The sequence below is a fragment of the Stegodyphus dumicola genome, chromosome 5 (assembly GCF_044657685.1).
Source record: "Stegodyphus dumicola isolate Sdum_Otavi_A_Nest chromosome 5, ASM4465768v1".
Classification (NCBI taxonomy): domain Eukaryota; kingdom Metazoa; phylum Arthropoda; class Arachnida; order Araneae; family Eresidae; genus Stegodyphus; species Stegodyphus dumicola.
The window spans coordinates 102,190,967-102,211,964 of NC_140772.1; the positions used below are offsets into that span (position 1 = coordinate 102,190,967).

The window sequence follows — 20,998 nt, forward strand, 5'->3', positions numbered from 1 at the left end:
CGTGAAAAAACAATTGATGAAGTACTCGAAATACTCCGTGAGGAAGAGACCGTTCACAATTCAACGAATGGGAAATGACCTGATGGAAACAACGCAGAGACGTTCATATCAAGAAGGAATAAAAACTATAAGCCAAGAATTTTTTACATTTGCCGACAGCCTGGTCACATCGCGAAGGACTGCTATTACAGAAACAAGAATACACAAAGTGAGTTATCCAAAGGTAACAAGGAAAGAAAACCTACGAGTGTGAACGTTTCATCTCGTTCTGATGAAAGTGATTTTGCTCTTCAAATTATGCGTGGAAAAAATGATGAATGTGATAAAATTTGGTTGCTGGATAGTGGTGCAACTGGACACATGGCAAAAGACTTCTTTTGGTTTCAGAATATTACACCAGAGGTGAGGGAAATTTACCAGGCAGGTAAACATTCAGAAGGTATAGGTAAAGTTAGAGCAAAAACTATAAATACAAAGAATTCTAGTTTTATTAGTTTAACTATTAGTAATGTTATTTATATTCCTGATTTAAGAAATAACTTATTGTCACTCACTGCCTTAATGGATAAAGGATGTAAAATTGAATCAAGGAATAATTCTGTATTAGTTTTTAGTAGAAGTAATGAATTACTTTTTAATGCATTTAAGAATAATGACAGGCTTGAAGTTAATTTAGAACCATATTATAATTCTGAATCTTGCATTGCTAATGATTGTACTGGTAAAAATTATGAACTTTGGCATAGTAGATTGTGCCATTTAAATCCAAAATATATGCTTAAAATGAAAGAATACATTGATATTAATGATGTAAATGATTTTAAGTGTGAAACTTGTGACATAAGTAAAATAAATAGAAAAAGTCATCCAAATATTGACATTAATCAGAGTTGCGAAATTTTAGAATTAATTCATTCGGATCTATGTGGCCCTGTTCAGACTGAATCAATTGGTGGTTCTAAATATTTTATGATCTTAATGGATGATTTTTCTGGAATGTATTTTACTTATTTTCTTAAAAGTAAAAGTGAAGTATTTGATGCATTTTGTAAATTTAAAGCTAAGTATGAAAATTTAACTGGTAAAAGAATTAAACGTTTGAGAACAGACAAAGGTTTAGAATTTGTAAATCAACAATTAGATAATTATCTTGCTAATTCAGGTATTTTTCATGAGAAAACAATTCCATATAACAGTGAGAGTAATAGGAAAACTGAACGGGCAAACAGAGTTCTTTCAGAAAGAGCTAGGACATTACTACATGAGAGTGAGCTTCCGGTAAAATTCTGGGCAGAAGCAATTAATTTTAGTACTCAAATATCAAATTTAACACCCCAGAAAGGAAAAGAAAAAATTCCTTTAGAAATTTGGGCTGGTAAAAAACCCAAATTAAACTATCTAAAAAAGTTTGGATGTGTGGCATATTTTCATATTCCGAAAGTAATGCGAAACAAATTTGACATACCAGGGAAAAGAAGGATAATGTTAGGATATGCTAGAGAAAGAAAAGGATATCGTATTTATGATATAGCAAGTAACAAAATAATTGAAAAACGATCAGTTAAATTTAACGAATCTTTAAAGGGTAGTAATTATATGGGAAAAAATAAAACCTTAGAAACTTGGGATATTGAAGAATTAAAAGGAAGGGGAAACGAAGTAGATCAAAAACCACACCTTGAATTGGTTGTTACGGAAAATACCCAAGCAAACGAATATGATGACTCATCGAATTTCGAAATCGGCGACATGAGCCGTTGTAGCGGGGGTGATGACAGGGGGAATAAAGTCCAAACACCTGATAGCTATGAAAAAAGTAATAAATATGGAAATGAAATACCATTAAGAGGATCCGAGAGGCTCAAATCAAAACAACTAGCGTCAAGTATAATCAGTAATGTTCCGAATGATTTTTCAGAAGCAAAACAAAGTGCTAATTGGTATGACTGGAAATCCGCAATGGAAAATGAATTAGATTCATTACATAAACACGAAGTGTGGGAAATAGTAGAGAGGCCTGAAAAAAACAAAATTAGTAAAAAAGTAATTGGGTGTATACCTTGAAGGAAGGAGACTCTGGGGAAGTAAAATATAAAGCGCGATTAGTAGCGGCTGGGTTTAATCAAATAAAAAATAAGGATTATACCGAATCATATTCACCAGTCGTTAACATTGAATGTTTTAGATTATTGTTTGCACTTTCAGCTAAATTAAACTTGACTGTTAAATTTTATGATGTAAAAACAGCATACTTGTACAGTGACTTAAAAGAGGATGTGTATATGACTTCTCCACCTGGTTATGAAAAACTGATTGGAGAAGGAAAAGTATGTAAATTGAAGAAAAGTATTTATGGGTTGCCTCAATCGGGTAGAAATTGGTATATGAAAATAAAAACTGAATTAGAAAAACTTGGACTAGTACAGTTAGCATCAGATAATTGTATAATCATTTATAATGATACCAAAAACATTTTTATATTGTGTTTGTATGTTGATGATTTAGCTGTATTCTGTAATAACAAAGAAATGCTTGAAAATATTGTTTCTAAAATAAAAAATGTATTTGAGTTACATGAAAATACTAATTCAAAATTTTTGGGAATGCAAATAGAAAAACTTGAAAATGGTATATGTTTGTCTTAAACAGAATATATTGAATCTTTATTGACTAAACACAATCTGGAAAATTGTAAAGCAGTGAAAACGCCAATCGTTAAAGGGGCAGATAAAAGTTTTTCATGTACAAATGATAAAATTGATGCAATTTTGTATCAGGAATTGATCGAGGAACTTTTATATTTAGCGAATAGAACGCGTCCTGATATATCATTTGTAACAACTTATTTGTCACAATTTAATCATGTACCAGAAAAAAGGCATTATCTTTTGGCTAAAAGGGTATTAACGTATTTAAAAGGTACAAAAAATAAAAAACTTTTCTATAGCAATGATTTTGGAGTTTTAAATACATATGCTGATAATAGCTGGGGAAATGCAGAAAATGGTGCCATTTTCTGGTGGTACTATTTTACTAGGTGATTCATTGATTTCTTGGAAATGTCGTAAGCAGAGAAGTGTTAGTCTGTCTACTTGTGAAGCAGAATTATTTTCTATTTCTGAAATTTGTAAGGATATTATTTGGACCGTAAATTTATTATCAGAATTAAAATGTAAACAATTTTTGAATGGTGCAGTGGTCTTGAATACAGACAGTCAAGCTGCCATCCAGTGGATCAACTGTGCAAGATCTTCTACGAAATCCAGACACATGAACTTACGTTTCCATTTTATGAAGGACTTAACAAAGGACAATGTTATTAAGTTGGAATATTCACAAACTGATAATATGATTGCAGATTTTCTTACTAAGAGTGTCAGTGAAGAAAAATTAATGTATACATTGAAAGTAATTTCCTTAATTTCTTAATGTAATGTGTTATATATTGTTTGTATTTCATTTTTGTATTGAAAAAATGTTGCTCGCAGGAGGGGTGTGTTGGGTAGAGGCGAGCGAACGTTTTTTCTTATGCGCATGCGTATTAATTATGATGGCGCAGCTGTCTCTTCTACCGACACATCCGTCATTCAAACTTCGAGCGTATGGAGATGGTGAGATGTTATTTGCTGATGGTGATGATCAGTATGATTTCCTGTGTGATCCTTTTATTCATTATTCATGTAAATAAAGTGTATTGTCCTAAATTGATGGCTTCTTTACTCTAAATATTGGCCTCTGAACAACACTTTCTTTCAATGACATTTTTGGCACCTCAGACACAACTGCTTGTACATCAGATTCCACTGCAGTATACATGGCAACATCATCATCTCAATAAAAAACTCCTCAAAACTAACACAAAGGTTTACGTGTCTTGTAGACTATTCCATTTGTCAGGTGGAGTGATATCACTGTCACCATCTAATATGTAAACATGATTAGTGTGTTTACACGTCGAGGCTTTGCTAAAATAATTCTATATGTGTTGTGATGGTACAGATTTTTCAGGGTGCAGCGACAGCTTTTATTGTGTCGAATTTCAACCTGTTATCTAACAGCTAAATGGGTAGGAATCTCGTGAACAGGTTAGCGAATATTCACTTTAGTTCAGAAACAGATGCGTAAAACTCAAGAAGAGTAAATTACCCTTTATTTCTGAAAATAAAAATTGAAGAGTCAGCACCTTTCTCAGAGCGTACAGCAAAGCCTCCACTTGGGCTTAAACTCATGAGTAATAAGAAATAAAGTTTAACTAATGCTTAGCTAAAAAGATATAGCTGCAGCTATCAAAATTCTAAGTAGTTGGCCCCTAAATATCAACTAGACTGGCAAAGGTATCGAGGGCCTGAAATACGAGCGAGTATAGTAATAGCTTAGAGAGAGTGTAGCCACAAGGCAAACGTACACTAGTCAGAATCTCTGGTTCTCTAACAAAGTCAGTTGAACTCTGACTTAAATACCGCTCTTAATCATTTGCATTAACCGCGATTCTGAAAACACATTCTGCTAGGAAATTATAAGCTGAAATTAGGAGGGATAGAAAAGTAGCTTTAACTAAAGATAGCTATTAAAAACTTAGGACAAACCTTACAATTGCATCAAGCACACTATAAGTTGGCATTTTCGTCTTTTTTTCAGCAGTGCAAATGCCAGCTGTCACAAATCACATGTGATAAGATCTCTTCGTACCAGCAATAATGCCTAGATCCAAAGGCAGAAAATGACTTTTTACATTTGGGGGGGGGGGAGTGAACCTTTACCTTGTTTAAATTCAGATCATGTATGTTATGTGCTGAACATCTATAAGGTATTTCTCCCTCTTTCCTAGCATGGCTTTGTAGTGTAATGGTTCTGCACTCTGGGCCAGTATTCCAGAGGTTCGTGGCTCGATTCCCGGCGAAGGCGGTTGCTAATTTTTCATCTCTTCTGCTTTCAAAAATTACCTAATGTCTCTACACATCTGCCCACTGTCATAAGCAGTTTTCAATTAAATGGGATGGAACATTTCTGAAAGCAGCTCTAACAGAAACACAACAGGCTAACCAAGCTAAGCCAAGATGTGCTAACAAAAATTCATATTAATCAATAAAATTGCCTATAAGATCATATACTTCACTGCCAAGATTGAAGTTTTTTTCATGTTAACTGAGTGTTTATCTTAAACAAATTCATATTAAGGGGGATTAACAGTAATATGTTTTCCAATGATTGTGCAATTATTTTTACAGCCAGTCCATGATACACAAGCTAAATACTAGTAATTTTCATATAGGGGCATTATTTGTCACACAATCTTAATTTCACATGTGCTTTTATCATACCTATAATATCCAATATGCTAATTTTAAAGACTGCATCCAAAAAATTTAGATACCAGACTTAACATTTACTGAATTTCTGACATTACCAATATTAAATTTTTTATAATTTTTGATGGAATTCTTGAGAATCAAGGATACAGATTACTATTCAGCATCTCTATAGTTGTGGAAAAATAACCGAAATTAAAATTTTGTAAAGCAATTTTGGGCACACCAGCGATGAAGCTGTAAATCGCTGAACAATAATAGTTTGACCTGGGCCCAAATCCTGCCCAGTAGGCAGGCTGCATGGTCAGTTTTCATAATTTTCTCCATGTGTAACATGGAAAAGAGCCAGTTTTCCTTAGAAAGTTCTCCATGAAAACATCTCATCCCATAGGCTTGAGCTGTTTTGCCTTAATCAATTAACCTAACTAAAATTAACTACTAAATACTAAAATTAAAACTACTAAGAATACTAAAATTATTACTAACAATAAATTTATAAAAATATATTAATATATTTTAATTTTAGTAGTCACTTTCAAATAAAAAAAAACACGCGTTTAAATTCGAAGCATTAAGCATTGGCTCATATTCATACTACACATGGGATAAACCTCCCATATAGCCAGTCTGCCTGCCGAGATTTGAACTCGGCTTAAACTACCAGTGCTCAGTGGCTTTATCGCTTGGCCACTTGTGGGCTCTGTTTGATATCTGTATCCTGTAATGTAGGATACTGAGTGCTGAAAATGTACAGAATTAGAGAATTCTGAAGTAGATGTACAGTTATGTAAGATGCAGATTATAAGCTGTGAATTTGGTTAATCAAGAGTTAAAGCATACTATTTAGACACAAATTAAGAAATTAGAGAAAATATCAAGAATACGATGCTAAAATGCTAAGTGCTAAGAGTAACTTAACAGTCCAGCTGTTGAAGTAGTATCAGATACAATTTACCCAGTTACACAAGCTAAGCAAAACATAATACAGATACACATACAAGTTTTATCAGTAAGTATAACTATCTACTATATTTAATTACCACAGACAGTTATGCACTACATACATTTTATTTAATACTAAATATATTTTATTTAACTAATACAAAGTGTAGCTGACATTTGAGGAAATCTGGGTGCACATATAATAATAAACAATGGAGTTTTTGAATACTGAATAATAAAACCAATTTTCCAAAAGAAAGTAAAAAAAATCAACAATTTCTCTTGTGTAACATGGTGCAGTTAAAAAATTATGAGCTAAAACTTTGGGAAGTTTGATTGCAGCATTTTTATTTGTGAACAGAGAAGATACAGCTTAGTTTAGAAACCAGGTAAAAAAGATTTGGTATTGCTCAAAATAAATTGGTCAATTCTGACAACAACAACAAAAAAGCAAAGATGTATTATACTTAATAACAATAGCTCTGTAAGGTAATAAAAGTAGTTGCTCAGTACAAAAATTTATTAAATGATCTTTTGAAATGTGAATATCTATCTGAAAATCACAAGTTGCCGAAAGTTTCCATAAATAAAGTTATTATACTCAACAAAATATTGCAGTATTTTATTGCCAAATATTTAAATGCAGTATCATATCACAAAGCTATTCTTACATTATTAGATGTAAGGCACTCATCTAAAATAATAATTAAAAAAGAGAGAGAGAGAAGGTTATCGAGAAGCAAAATTAAAATATATTACATATCGAAGTGAAAAATGATAGAAAAGAATTTATTGGACACAATTTTTGAAATTTGTTTCAGGTGTCATATCCACGTTGGTAGAGCTTGGTGTTATGGTATAAAAAGAGGTAGTAATAAATTTCAAATTCAAAATATATATGATAAGTATGTACATATTTGTAGTTTTTTTTTTTTTTTTTTTTCCAGAAATGTTTACCCACAGAAATATCAGGTATTCAATAAAATGCATTTAAGTTTGAACATTTAAAATTTTCCATTAGTTTGTAGTAATGAATAAGTAATCAAACAAAATGACAGATTCTACAAAAAATTATGAATCACAATACAGTTAAAACGTAAAAGCAGATGACAAACCATTAAGTAAGAGAAATTGTACAAGGTCTAGATTTCCTTCAGAACAGGCTAGGTGTAATGCTGTAAAACCATTATCATTTTGATGGTTTACATCACAACCTAGAAAAGCATAAGAAGACAAAGTTACGGTTTAAAAGGAACTTTATATAAAAATCTATGCACTCTTTCTGAAATATTGTTCAGGGATAAGTCAGAACTATAGCTATTCAACACTACAAAAATACCATATTATTCTTATTATATAAAAAGAGTTTCAATGGATTATGAAAGAAGCAAAAATAATTTTTAACAGAAGTCATAACCATGAAATATCCTGGTTGTTCTCTAATTTAAGATCTCTTGTAATCAAAAGCAGAAGCTGAGAATTTCAGATTTGAAAAACAGCATATGTTTTGCAGATGAGTTATAAAATGTCAATGTTAGGTAGATAACTTTATGAAGTTTACCACTACTTCACTTGTGTGTGAAAATAATTATTATCTAATATGGAACTGTGATATGTCATCCTAGAAAACTTAAGCTTAATTTGATTTTAATAAAACTTCTGAATTTTAAGTTACAGAATACAATAGTAGGAGTAGAGAATTATACATTTTATGTTTTTCTCTAGAGTGAAACATAAAGAGCTCTGAATTTTAAAGTAACATCAGAAGATAATAAATATGATAAATTGGTGTACAGATGATGATTTATTAGAAATATATTTAATCACACATTTCTTTCCTTCACATGTCTGATTTAGTTTTTCAGCATATGATTTTTAGAAGTTTTTCTGATTTATGGTAGTAAATATGGTATAAATAAATAGGAAAGTATAATATATAATTCAAAACAGTATTGAAATTGATAATTATAAATATTGAATATAGAAATATTTTGAAATACAGAATGCAGTATTAATATGTCTATTCATAAGTGCTTTTTTTTTTTTTTTTTTTTTTTTTTTTTTTTCCCCTTCCAGCACTTACCTTCAATGACATAAAATGCATTATTTTCCCACAAGAATTATTAAAAGCAGGAGGAATACAATAAATGTTTAATATATAGAAGTAATTATAACAAATGAAAATTTTATTCAAATCAAACTTGAAAATAGTTAGTAAATGATGAGAATATTCATTCTATAAATGAAAAATATTTGGCTTAGCCCCTCTATTACTCAGAATTATTAATGACACATCACTGATAAGAAAAGTTTCTGAGTCTTGAATTCTTAACTGCATTTAAAAAAAAAATTATATATGAGACTACTAATCTAGAAATATATATCTGTAAAACAATTAGCTACCAATATTCTATAGCAGTTCAGTTAACAGTTATAAAAAAATAATAATAAAATTTAACAATACAATGCCATTTGGCAAAGATTTGCCAATCTTTATGACGTACCAAAATTTCATAAAAATCCTGTAAAATTTAGATTATAACCAATAGTACTAGAAACTTCAAGAAGAATTTTGATAATATTTTTACCAATTTACTTAAAACTGTTTGTAAAGTAGTATTTGAACAAGTTAAAGAAGTCAGAAACTTCTGCTGGATTATTTACGACAACTTGAAAATCATTGAAGAAATTAAAAATCTTAAAATTTACAATATTAACTGCTATGACTTAAAACCTCTACACGAACCTGCCACTCCAAGAAATCTATGAAAGTCTTTTAGAAATGACAGAATTTTTTCCTGAAATACTTAACATTCTGGATTTACAAAAGTGCAAAGAATTTCTACATTTTTCACTATACAATAACTATATTAAACTTTCAAACTTTTGTTATGAAGAAATTTCTGTCACGGCACCAATGTTATATTGAGAATACCGTGAAAATTCAAACACAAAAAAAAAAAAAAAAAAAAAATATAGACTTATCCTGGTCACGGCACCAATGTTATACAGAGAGAAAGTTTCGACACCAAGGTTAAATAGCTTACTTCAAGGTACCATGTTATGTAGCTTTGCCGTAAGAATTCAATCCAAAAAAAAAATTACTTATCTGGTAAAGACGTCTGACACCAATGTTATATCTTAAATTCATATAAAGATGTTAAATATGAAACTACTTGCCGTGAAAGGTAGTGATCGTATAGTGAAACGTGTACAGCATTTTTGCGTTGTGAAAAAAATGCATCCCGGGACCGCGCTGTGAGAGGATCGAAACATAAGAAAAACATATACAAGAAATATAGGAAAAACATATTAAATATATAAAGAAAACATACTGTAAGAGGTTCCAGATTAAATACCAGTTTATTCAATTACATCACAATAAGAAAAATCTTAACCTCATCTGAGAGTCTTTTCATTTAAATTCATAAAAAAAACTTAAGGTTTGTCTGGTAATTTAAAAGAAAGGAAAGGGAAACAATTTAAGGCATGAGAGTTAAATTTTAGATTCGACGTTGTTTTTTTTTTACTGCTAAGGACGTTTTTGAAAAGCTTGCCTAAAGTTCAAACACACCAAAAAAAAAAAATAAAACTTATCTTGAGGGGACATCTTGAAGTGGAGGACTCTTATCTTATCAAGCGTTGATGTCGGCCGGGCTCATCTTGACACTGGTTCTAAAAATGTAGACTCCACTTCACCACTGTAGAACAGAAACAGGAGCACTACTGCCCAGGACGGCTATCCGCTTGGTCCTGAAAGTCCTATGTCAACACGCAGGTAACTCGTTCAAATTTCGCCTCTTTACCAGCACGCCGCAAGAAAGAGGGTTTTCAGCCTCAGGTCAGAAACGTTGTTAGGCAATTACGGCTCGCCTGTTCTTACTCATCCCAAGAGCAAGCTTCACGAGTAACGTCCCAAGTAAGTTCCACCCGCCAGTCAGTAAGAGAGAGAATCCAACTCGAATTTCCTTCAAGCCAGTTTTCAAGAGCAACGTCCAGAAGTCCAGCAAGCCCGAAGTCAGCGAGTCCAAGCGTGAGTGCGTCTCGTCTCTTAACCAAAACGCGGCCGGGGAGCGTATTTTGCCGCTCCCCGCCCGGAAAACATTTTTCATCGTAATTACATCTTCTCTCTCGCTTTTTTCAACCTGTTTTCAAGAGTAACATCCACAAGTCCAGCCAACCAGTAAGTGAGTCCAAGAGTGAGTGCGTAAGAGAGTCGCCTCTTAACCCAAAACGCGGCCGGGGAGCATATTTGCCGCTCCCCGCCGGAAAACATCTCTCGTAGTCAATTACATTTATCTCCTTCAAGCCAGTTTTCAAGAGCAACGTCCACTAGTCCAGCCAGCCCAAAAATCAGTGAGACAGAGAGTGAGTCTCGCCTCTTAACCAAACGCGGCCGGGGAGCATATTTTCCGCCCCCCGCCGGAAAACATCTCTCTTCGTAATTACATTTTGTCCAGCAAGCCCGAAAATCAGCAAGTCAGTCAGAGAGTGCGTAAGCGAGTCCAGAGTGAATCCAAATCGAATTTCCTTAGTCTCCTTCACCAACGCAGGCTCCCACTATGGCTTCACTTATAGCCCCCTTAATTATGGCAAAATTTTCGTTTTCAACCCCTGAATGCGGAAATAAGGGTGATCGTGCGTGCGCGCCCTTCTTCACTTAGCCAACAACCGGACCCTCAATCGCCAAAAACCTGAATGACTTACATTGAAAGACAAGTAGCAACCTTTGACCTTTCTGTCACGTACTTTCCTCTCTTAAGGTCAACTAACAATGAAAATTCTTTCTCGAACATTTTAAAGGACAAAGCGCGCGAAATCATGACTTGGCAAAAATTGCCTCCCTTTGCCTGCTTCTTTCACAATGAATAAAAGTTTGTACAAGATTTGCAAATAAAAGAAAATAAATAATATTCATTTAAACTAAATAATATTTCCAGAAGCATCTGTTTTTCCCCCAAAATTAAAGCCTTAAAATAAATAATTCATAATCAAATAAAAATTAAGATTTCCATAAATCATAAAATCATTCACCTAATTTTTATAACGCTATCAGATAATTTCTCTACATAACATTCCTTTCCCCTAAGGAATTAAATTTTGGTAAACCAAAATTTAGCAGACAGACACTTCTTGAAATACCATGACTCATACTGTGCAATAAGGCTAAAGGATAACATAATGTAACAATATTTCACACGACTCCTTGGTAACAGTGACGTTACTGACACATTAAATTTCAAGTCCAAAATGTGCAAGTAAAACAACAAGATTAATCAAAGCAATTACTAATTAAAATACTCAAGGAAGATCATCAAAAACAATTAATCACAAACATCAATTAAATCACTTAATTAAATAAACCTAGAAATACTCAGAACACATACAGAAATAAAAATAAAAATAAGGCGTTAATCACAAACAAAATATGTCTAAGATCAATCAATAATGACAAAAAGAATTTCTCTTTTTTTTTTTTTTTTTCCAGTTCATTACATCACACTAGTGTTGCAGTCTCTGTTTGGCCACATTCCTGAACGTTTATTTATCTATTCATTCTCTTTCAGTCCATTAATGTAAACAATTTCACCTGAAGTCGAGCACATTCTACTATTGTGACAATTTCTGCTGAGCACAATCATGGAGTACATTAAATGAGTACGGAGTTGTCAATGCAATCGAGGGAAAACCCTGTAGTTAGAAATCATTGTGTTAGCAACTCTCCCCTGCAGCCTTCAACACGAGAAAATGAAAGCAACCAACCCCGGAATGTGAACTCAGCACCACAATACTCCTTAGTAGAGGAACCTGACCTCAAAAGAAACCAGATTTCACCCTCCTACGTCTCACCTTCGACCAAGGAAGAACAATCACTCTTTCAAAGTTGAAGAAGACTTTATCTTTCAATTTTTCCCTTACGATAGATAAGCCACTGAATGTTCGGATACACACACCCGAAGCAAGAAATAATCTAATCCAATTGTTCACACACACACAAAAAAAAAAAAAAAAAAAAAAAAAAAAAAAAAAAAAAAGAAATAAATAAAAATAAGATAATTAACGCGCCGCAGATACATAAAATACATTCCTGAGAAAATAAACACACTAATAATTCAAACAATTCCAAATAAAATATGTCACATGAACGTATTCAAACAAAGAGTAAAGACCCCCTTAAGTACTACGAAATTGAATAACTTCCAGGAATGAATCCCAAACAATCACGTCTAAGAACAGAAGCGGCCTGATCAGGGCCCAGCATCAGAAAAGAAAAGAACATTACAACACAAGGAACCTCGGAACCAGCCGGAAATACCCCACGCAAAAAATCAGAAAGAAAGAAAACGTGATTGTCCAAAAATTCAATCCAATCAAAATCAATTCCGAAAATAGCATCCAGAATACGCTGTGCAAATACCAATTAGAATTTTATCCAAAACACACACAAAATAATAATAATAATACAACCTAATGCATGTACAAAATAACGTTTGGCCCAAAAATTTACAAATACTACCAAGATACACATATACACCAAAAATGAAAATACAATTAAACTGTAAAAAATTTCGTACATAATTCAAATGAGCAATGAGATCAGCGATACTTAAAAAAAAAATTTTAAACTGCAATACCTAAACAAATACACAGATAATCATTACGTTAAACCATATCAAGCCAAAAAAAAATATTTCACTGTAATTCAAATCAAGCAAAAAAAAAAAAAAAAAAAAAAATCAACCAGCAAGAGTGAAGTGTCGCTAAAAATTTCAAACCTCACGGTAAACACTAGTGAGTCACAACACCATATTTAAGTCCTTTTAATAAGACAACAAAAATTTCAGTAATTCTAAAAATCCCTTAAGTCCACGAGAAAAAAAAAAAAAATCAACCTAGTCAAAGAAATCAATCAAAGCTGGACTGAAGCACGTTACTAGAACACTAAATAAAATATCACAAAACAACAAAGTGTTCAAAACAAACCCCCCAATTTTAGGCAAAAACTGAGATCTATTCTGCATCAGACTCTTCCAAAACGTTGTATAGTAACCTAAGTAGCAGCCTTCAGCAACACCTCCACCCAAACAAAAGAAACAAAGTAACTCTTTACCGCGTCCATGTAAGCTGAGAAAAGCGCTGTATTATGAATGACAGACTCAAACTTTACGCATCAAGCAAACCTCCACACACGTTGAAAGAGAACATAAGATCTCCTATCTCGGAAAGAAAAGTGCGCTGACTGAAACGTTACAATCCTGAACCAACACAATGAAAAAGATACAACAATAGATTTCTCAGATAACAAGTTCCTGTTTCTCCCGGTGTAAGAGGTCAAGTGCCACCATGAAGTGCAAGTATTTACAAGAAAACGAGCTTTCAGGACATTACAACTTCACGCAAGACCTAACTGCAATCAACAAATGCAAAGTTCTCAAAAGTGCTAAACTAAAAAAAAATACTCATAACTCGTAACTCAAAATCCCTAAAAATCACACAAATGAAATCCATAACTCAAATTCTACTATTATCCTATGACCACAGAAATCTCAATTCTTCCACAGAAACTAAACATCAGAGAACTTACATTTTTCGGACCTTGGCAGAAACCACCAAAACAAAACAAAAACCTGATACAACTCTCTTGATACTACCAATTCAAATACAAAACTTAAGCCAAAACAAGAATTAACCCCAAATTCAGCAACGAGTTCAACCAAGAAAGAAATTCAATAACTCAAATCAATTCTATTACGATTCACTAGCAAATTCAAGACAAACTACTTGTAATCAACCGAAAATTCCCACTCATGAGTACAGAGCAAAAGTAACTAATCTTCTCCAACTTATTTCAAAAATTTTCACAAAACAAATTCCCGTTGTCACAAAATTCTCATTAAAATTCACTTTCTACAATTCACAAGACTAACTCAATTTCTACTGTTTAAACAATTCTTACATGACAACTCTTCACAAACTTAAAACTCAGAAGATAACTACTCTGACTCATTAAACTAATTAGAACTTCACTCAAGCTGATGAATTCAATCCAAAAAAAAAATTAAATAACCAAACATCACTATTGCTGATCTCAGGCAAAAATTCAAATCTAACCCATGTTCACTTTAAAACAGAATTTTGCAATTGAAAAATAACCTTCAATTTTTTTAACTCATTCATTTGTATCATTATGCCTTCAGAACTTATAAAATTCATTGCTCAATACTAAATTAAATTACTAACACATTACACAATATACTGGAATCATATCAAAACAATGTAAATCAAAAAGCAATAATATACTACGCTAGATAATCATGAAAACATTACATACATTTTACAAAATATTATTCAATTAAGTCAAAGAATCAAAATTTCTCTAACGTTACCCCTCACAATTACACATTTCACAAGATTCTAGGTTAAATAAGTAGCAAAAACACACACAAAAAAATTTCTAGCTACGCATAGCTATGGCTTGTCTCATTCAGCAAAATAATTAGAGTCTTTAATCTCTTTCTCTTAGAAGTGCTCAAAAATGAGTCCAGTTTTTAAAGACAAGCACTCGAAACTTGTTACAAGGATATACAAATAGCATAGGATTATCGTGAAATAATTCATTTTCCATCTTGTATCATAAATCAGTACGTCGAAAATCAAAAATACACATCTAGAAAACTCTCAAGGATTTCCAACAGTAAAAATATACAGTACCTATTCTCCTACATTAAAAATATATATTTTTCCTAATTTTAAAGTTCAATTCTGTTTGCCTAACGTTAAAGTCCAAAATTCCTGAAATTCACACACATTTTCAAACTTTATCACTCTCGTATTAACAAATATGCAAACACAAATCAAAAACTCTAATTAATCCTAGCACCTAAAATTTAACACCTTCTTAAAACAGTAAGTTATACGAAATAAATAAATTCACAAAATCAGTTACTGATTCGATCCTTCACTAAGCAGAGGTCACGGCACCAATGTTATGAAGAAATTTCTGTCACGGCACCAATGTTATATTGAGAATACCGTGAAAATTCAAACACAAAAAAAAAATATAGACTTATCCTGGTCACGGCACCAATGTTATATAGAGAGAAAGTTTCAACACCAAGGTTAAATAGCTTACTTCAAGGTACCATGTTATGTAGCTTTGCCGTAAGAATTCAATCCAAAAAAAAATTACTAATCTGGTAAAGACGTCTGGCACCAATGTTATATCTTAAATTCATATAAAAATGTTAAATATGAAACTACTTGCCGTGAAAGGTAGTAATCGTATAGTGAAACGTGTACAGCATTTTTGCGTTGTGAAAAAAATGCATCCCGGGACCGCGCCGTGAGAGGATCGAAACATAAGAAAAACATATACAAGAAATATAGGAAAAACATATTAAATATATAAAGAAAACATACTGTAAGAGGTTCCAGATTAAATACCAGTTTATTCAATTACATCACAATAAGAAAAATCTTAAACTCATCTGAGAGTCTTTTCATTTAAATTCATAAAAAAAACTTAAGGTTTGTCTGGTAATTTAAAAGAAAGGAAAGGGAAACAATTTAAGGCATGAGAGTTAAATTTTAGATTCGACGTTGTTTTTTTTTTTTTACTGCTAAGGACGTTTTTGAAAAGCTTGCCTAAAGTTCAAACACACCAAAAAAAAATAAATCTTGAGGGGACATCTTCAAGTGGAGGACTCTTATCTTATCAAGCGTTGATGTCGGCCGGGCTCATCTTGACACTGGTTCTAAAAATGTAGACTCCACTTCACCACTGTAGAACAGAAACAGGAGCACTGCTGCCCAGGACGGCTATCCGCTTGGTCCTGAAAGTCCTATGTCAACACGCAGGTAACTCGTTCAAATTTCGCCTCTATACCAGCACGCCGCAAGAAAGAGGGTTTTCAGCCTCAGGTCAGAAACGTTGTTTCTAGGCAATTACGGGTCGCCTGTTCTTACTCATCCCAAGAGCAAGCTTCACGAGTAACGTCCCAAGTAAGTTCCACCCGCCAGTCAGTAAGAGAGAGAATCCAACTCGAATTTCCTTCAAGCCAGTTTTCAAGAGCAATGTCCACAAGTCCAGCAAGCCCGAAGTCAGCGAGTCCAAGCGTGAGTGCGTCTCGTCTCTTAACCAAAACGCGGCCGGGGAGCGTATTTTGCCGCTCCCCGCCCGGAAAACATTTTTCATCGTAATTACATCTTCTCTCTCGCTTTTTTCAACCTGTTTTCAAGAGTAACATCCACTAGTCCAGCCAACCAGTAAGTGAGTCCAAGAGTGAGTGCGTAAGAGAGTCGCCTCTTAACCCATAACGCGGCCGGGGAGCATATTTGCCGCTCCCCGCCGGAAAACATCTCTCGTAGTAAATTACATTTATCTCCTTCAAGCCAGTTTTCAAGAGCAACGTCCACTAGTCCAGCCAGCCCAAAAATCAGTGAGACAGAGAGTAAGTGAGTCTCGCCTCTTAACCAAACGCGGCCGGGGAGCATATTTCCCCCCCCCCCCCCGCCGGAAAACATCTCTCTTCGTAATTACATTTTGTCCAGCAAGCCCGAAAATCAGCGAGTCAGTCAGAGAGTGCGTAAGCGAGTCCAGAGTGAATCCAACTCGAATTTCCTTTGTCTCCTTCACCAACGCGGGTTCCCACTATGGCTTCACTTATCGCCCCCTTAATTATGGCAAAATTTTCGTTTTCAACCCCTGAATGCGGAAATAAGGGTGATCGTGCATGCGCGCCCTTCTTCACTTAGCCAACAACCGGACCCTCAATCGCCAAAAACCTGAATGACTTACATTGAAAGACAAGTAGCAACCTTTGACCTTTCTGTCACGTACTTTCCTCTCTTAAGGTCAACTAACAATGAAAATTCTTTCGCGAACATTCTAAAGGACAAAGCGCGCGAAATCATGACTTGGCAAAAATTGCCTCCCTTTCCCTGCTTCTTTCACAATGAATAAAAGTTTGTACAAGATTTGCAAATAAAAGAAAATAAATAATATTCATTTAAACTAAATAATATTTCCAGAAGCATCTGTTTTTCCCCCAAAATTAAAGCCTTAAAATAAATAATTCATAATCAAATAAAAATTAAGATTTCCATAAATCATAAAATCATTCACCTAATTTTTATAACGCTATCAGATAATTTCTCTAGATAACACTTTCTTCACTTGCAAACACAAGAAATTCCAGTGGGAAGTTCATATTCCATTCATATTTGTAACCTATTTCTATTTTCTAAAGAATTTAATTTTCTTAGGAGCCTTTCTGATAATGATTTCAGTAAATTTGAACACACTTATATTGATGACATTAATACTTTCAACAATTTTAATCTTATCGAAAACAGCAACATCTATCCAAATTGTCTAAAACTTAATAAAACCAATAAAAACCAGACAGAAACAGTGTATCTTGATCAAAGTATTCATAACCCAACAGAAATAAAACTTTCTGATAAAAGAAAAAATTTTAATTTTCCTACTAATAAACTTATACAGGGTTCGTACACATTTCCTTACATGAAAATTAAGGACTTTTAAGGACCATCAAAGAAAAAATTAAGGACCTATCAGGAAAAAAAAAAAAAAAAAAAACCCACCAAATAGAATAAAGCAATTATCCATACAACCGACTTCATGCTTGTAATTTCACTTTAAGAAACTAACAGAAGTGTGTATTATGCACTATTATTAAATTCACTTTAATACTTACCATAAAACAATTTTGAAAATTTAACTCCCTACAAGTTATGAAGTAGATAACATTAAATTAGGAACATAATTTCTTTAAAAACATGTATAAGTGTATTTTACACTAATAACAGTCACTATTTTAGAGATTTACATGATTATTATTAACTTATTTGATATTTATTTAAACACAGTCAACTACTATTATAATCACAATGTAAGAATATTTTTCAGATTAAAATAACTGATTTGTAAACATACAATTTTTTGAAAGATACTAGAATAATAAACTGTACAATAAAAAATAGAAAACATTTGTGCTTTTTTTAAATCTGAAATCTTTTCAGCTATTTTAACATCTAATTTATTTATGTCTATTTCCTTTTCTTTAACTATTCTTCTAAGTTCATTTGCTTTGATAAACAAATCAATGTTCATGCTGGTCTCAGCTTCATCTGCTAAAGCATCTACTTCTTCATTAATATCTTTAATGTCCCTTTGAAGAAATTTTTTCTTCTGCTTCATATAATCAATTTCTTCCTCAATGACATTTCTTTTCCTCTTTGAATTTTCAGATTTAGTTAAAGATTTTTGTTCTTCTAAATACTGCATACATTTAGACCTTGCAGAAGCTGCTGCTGATCTCATTTCTTTATTAATTTCAATATTAAGAAAAATAAAAGATATATAAATTAAATAATAATTATAAAAATTAAAGATTTTATGCAATCAAATACTGTGCGTTGAAAAATGTATGATGAGTCACTTAAATTTTCAATTTCAATTGCTTTATTTACAGAGAAGCCCCTTTCCACAGAGGCCTGTCCATGTGACAAGATAAGAATCATTTTCACTATTTTCCATACTTTTGAATAGTGAAAATCATGAAAATAAGAAGTGAGAAATGTGTCAAGAGAAAAAAGATTTTGAGGATCAAAAGTAGAAAATTCATGTAAATTTGTCTTAACTACTTTGTCTAGAAACTCTCCAAACTGCAGCAGAATTTCATCCCTATCATCTTGTAAAACACGTGTATTCTGCATTAATACCGTTAGAACTATTTTCATTTTGTTCTAGGCTTTTTAACCATCAATCACGGGTCTATACAAGATGCATTTCGAATAAGAGAATAATTTATTGGACATTTAGACATGAAGTGTTTTACTATTGTTAAGACACATTGTTGACCTTGTTTCAATGCAAAACTTTCAGCTTGTGAAATGTCCTTCTTGCGGCATTTATCATTCATTAACTGCTCAGCAATGAATTCCAAATAAACTTTACTTTTATCATTATAACAATTTAGATCATTAAAATTAAATTTATAAAGATTTTCTGCTTTAGTTATTTTTGAATATTCTAGTTTCAAAATTTTAAAGTGCTGAAGGCAATCATTTACAAGTTTTAAGATATCTTCAGCAAAAAAGGGAATAAGTGGTTTATCACTTTAATAATATTCAAGGAAAGGCAATAATATTTTCGACAGAGAGAGAAAAAAATTTAATTTTATAAGAAATGTTTTATCTTTAGTTGCCTCCAAAATATTTGAGAAGGATTTCGATGAATTTTTTTTAAACTTCCCCATTTCAACTTCTTTAATGTACAGTAGCAAGTCATCCCATATTTCAATGGCTCTTTCAACTGCTGGGACATTTTGCAACCATCGGTAAAAGCAGAACTTCACAGGCAGCTTTTTTAAGCCAGATATACTTAAAAAATCTTCACATTTATGAACTTAATTTTGAGTAAAAATAAAGTAAAATTAAATAAGATTGATAGTACGCGATGCTTTGAAATAAATAAGGTAAAATTAAACAAGATCTGATAATTTTTTTTTAATTTAATGAACATTTTCAGGCAGTGATTTTCCAAACTATAGTAACATTACAAAAAGATCATTTTTATTTGATTATATGATCATTAAATTATTAACATTAAAGTGGATTAGTTATTTTAATAATTCATAAAATTTTCTGAGCGTAATGAAGGGGAAAAAAAAGATAAAATAAAATCTAGAAGCACTCAGATTTTATATTACGCCCAAAAGGAACCTTTTTTTTAAAGATTTGTGTTCTACTTATATTTATTGAATATCATGTTCTTCGCCCGTAAACCACATACATTTGAAAACAGCATATCTTTAGAATTTCCGCACTGCAGATAAAACCATAGCACAGTGCTCGCTCTGAACTCATTGAGGTTGTTAATCAAAAATTTGTTAAAATTTTACAAAATATGAAATAGATTAAAACAAATTCGAAATTCGTCCGTCCAGATGCCCATGTTCGGGTGGAGGATTACATTATTCAAAATTTGCTGTCGTTTTTGTCACAGTGCAAGAAACATACATGTATTCATGCAGATTCTTCATTATTTAATTTCTTTACAGGGCGATAATATTTGGTAACAACAATTTGCAAGGAGACACGGACATTTATAGTGAAACAGCGCAAAATGCCGCTTCGAAACTAACAGCCTTTCTAGTCTACCGCCCTTTCAGGCTAATGAATTAAATTAACAGTAAATAAAAAAAAAAATCTTATGCAGAACTAAAAATAAATTAAAAAAATAATCACTAGAAAATACAAGCAAAATTAATTATTAAGGTTAAATGCAATTTTAATATTAGAATTAAATGTATAAAAATTTTTAAGGAGTCCAAAGTGTTTATCACTATGATGTATTATGAAATCTAATTGAAATAAAATTCCTTTATAGAAATTGTGCTATAATACTCATCTATAATTTAAAAAAGCAGCACAATTTAGAATTTTAAACAAAACTTTCAAAAATTCGTTTTTAAATATTTTAATATTTTTTACTTATTTACACCAATAAAAAGCATAAAAATTGCAAGAGAAAATTGCTTGTTTGAAATTTTCTATTAGTTCAGTTTTAAAATATTATTTTCTGAAAGAAGTAGTTACAAATTTCCTTACAGCATAGGAAAAGCTAAAAAAATATCCAGTCCTGAAAGCATGCAATAGCATTATAATTATTTGGAAAGTTAATTATGCTTGATAAATATGCTAAATTGTTAAAAATGTTA

The 20,998-nt window shown here is 32.2% G+C and overlaps 1 protein-coding gene across 7 annotated transcripts in view; it reads right to left on the reverse strand.

Annotated features, from left to right (window-relative positions):
* LOC118190745 (ankyrin repeat domain-containing protein 63-like) overlaps window positions 1–20,998 on the reverse strand; it is a 142,124-nt gene that overhangs the window by 40,302 nt on the left and 80,824 nt on the right. For all 7 annotated transcript variants that reach the window (XM_035361516.2, XM_035361515.2, XM_035361518.2 and 4 more), the window contains one exon: window positions 7,367–7,465. In XM_035361516.2, coding sequence (XP_035217407.1) covers window positions 7,367–7,465 — 99 coding nt within the window. The remainder of the gene's footprint in view (window positions 1–7,366; window positions 7,466–20,998) is intronic.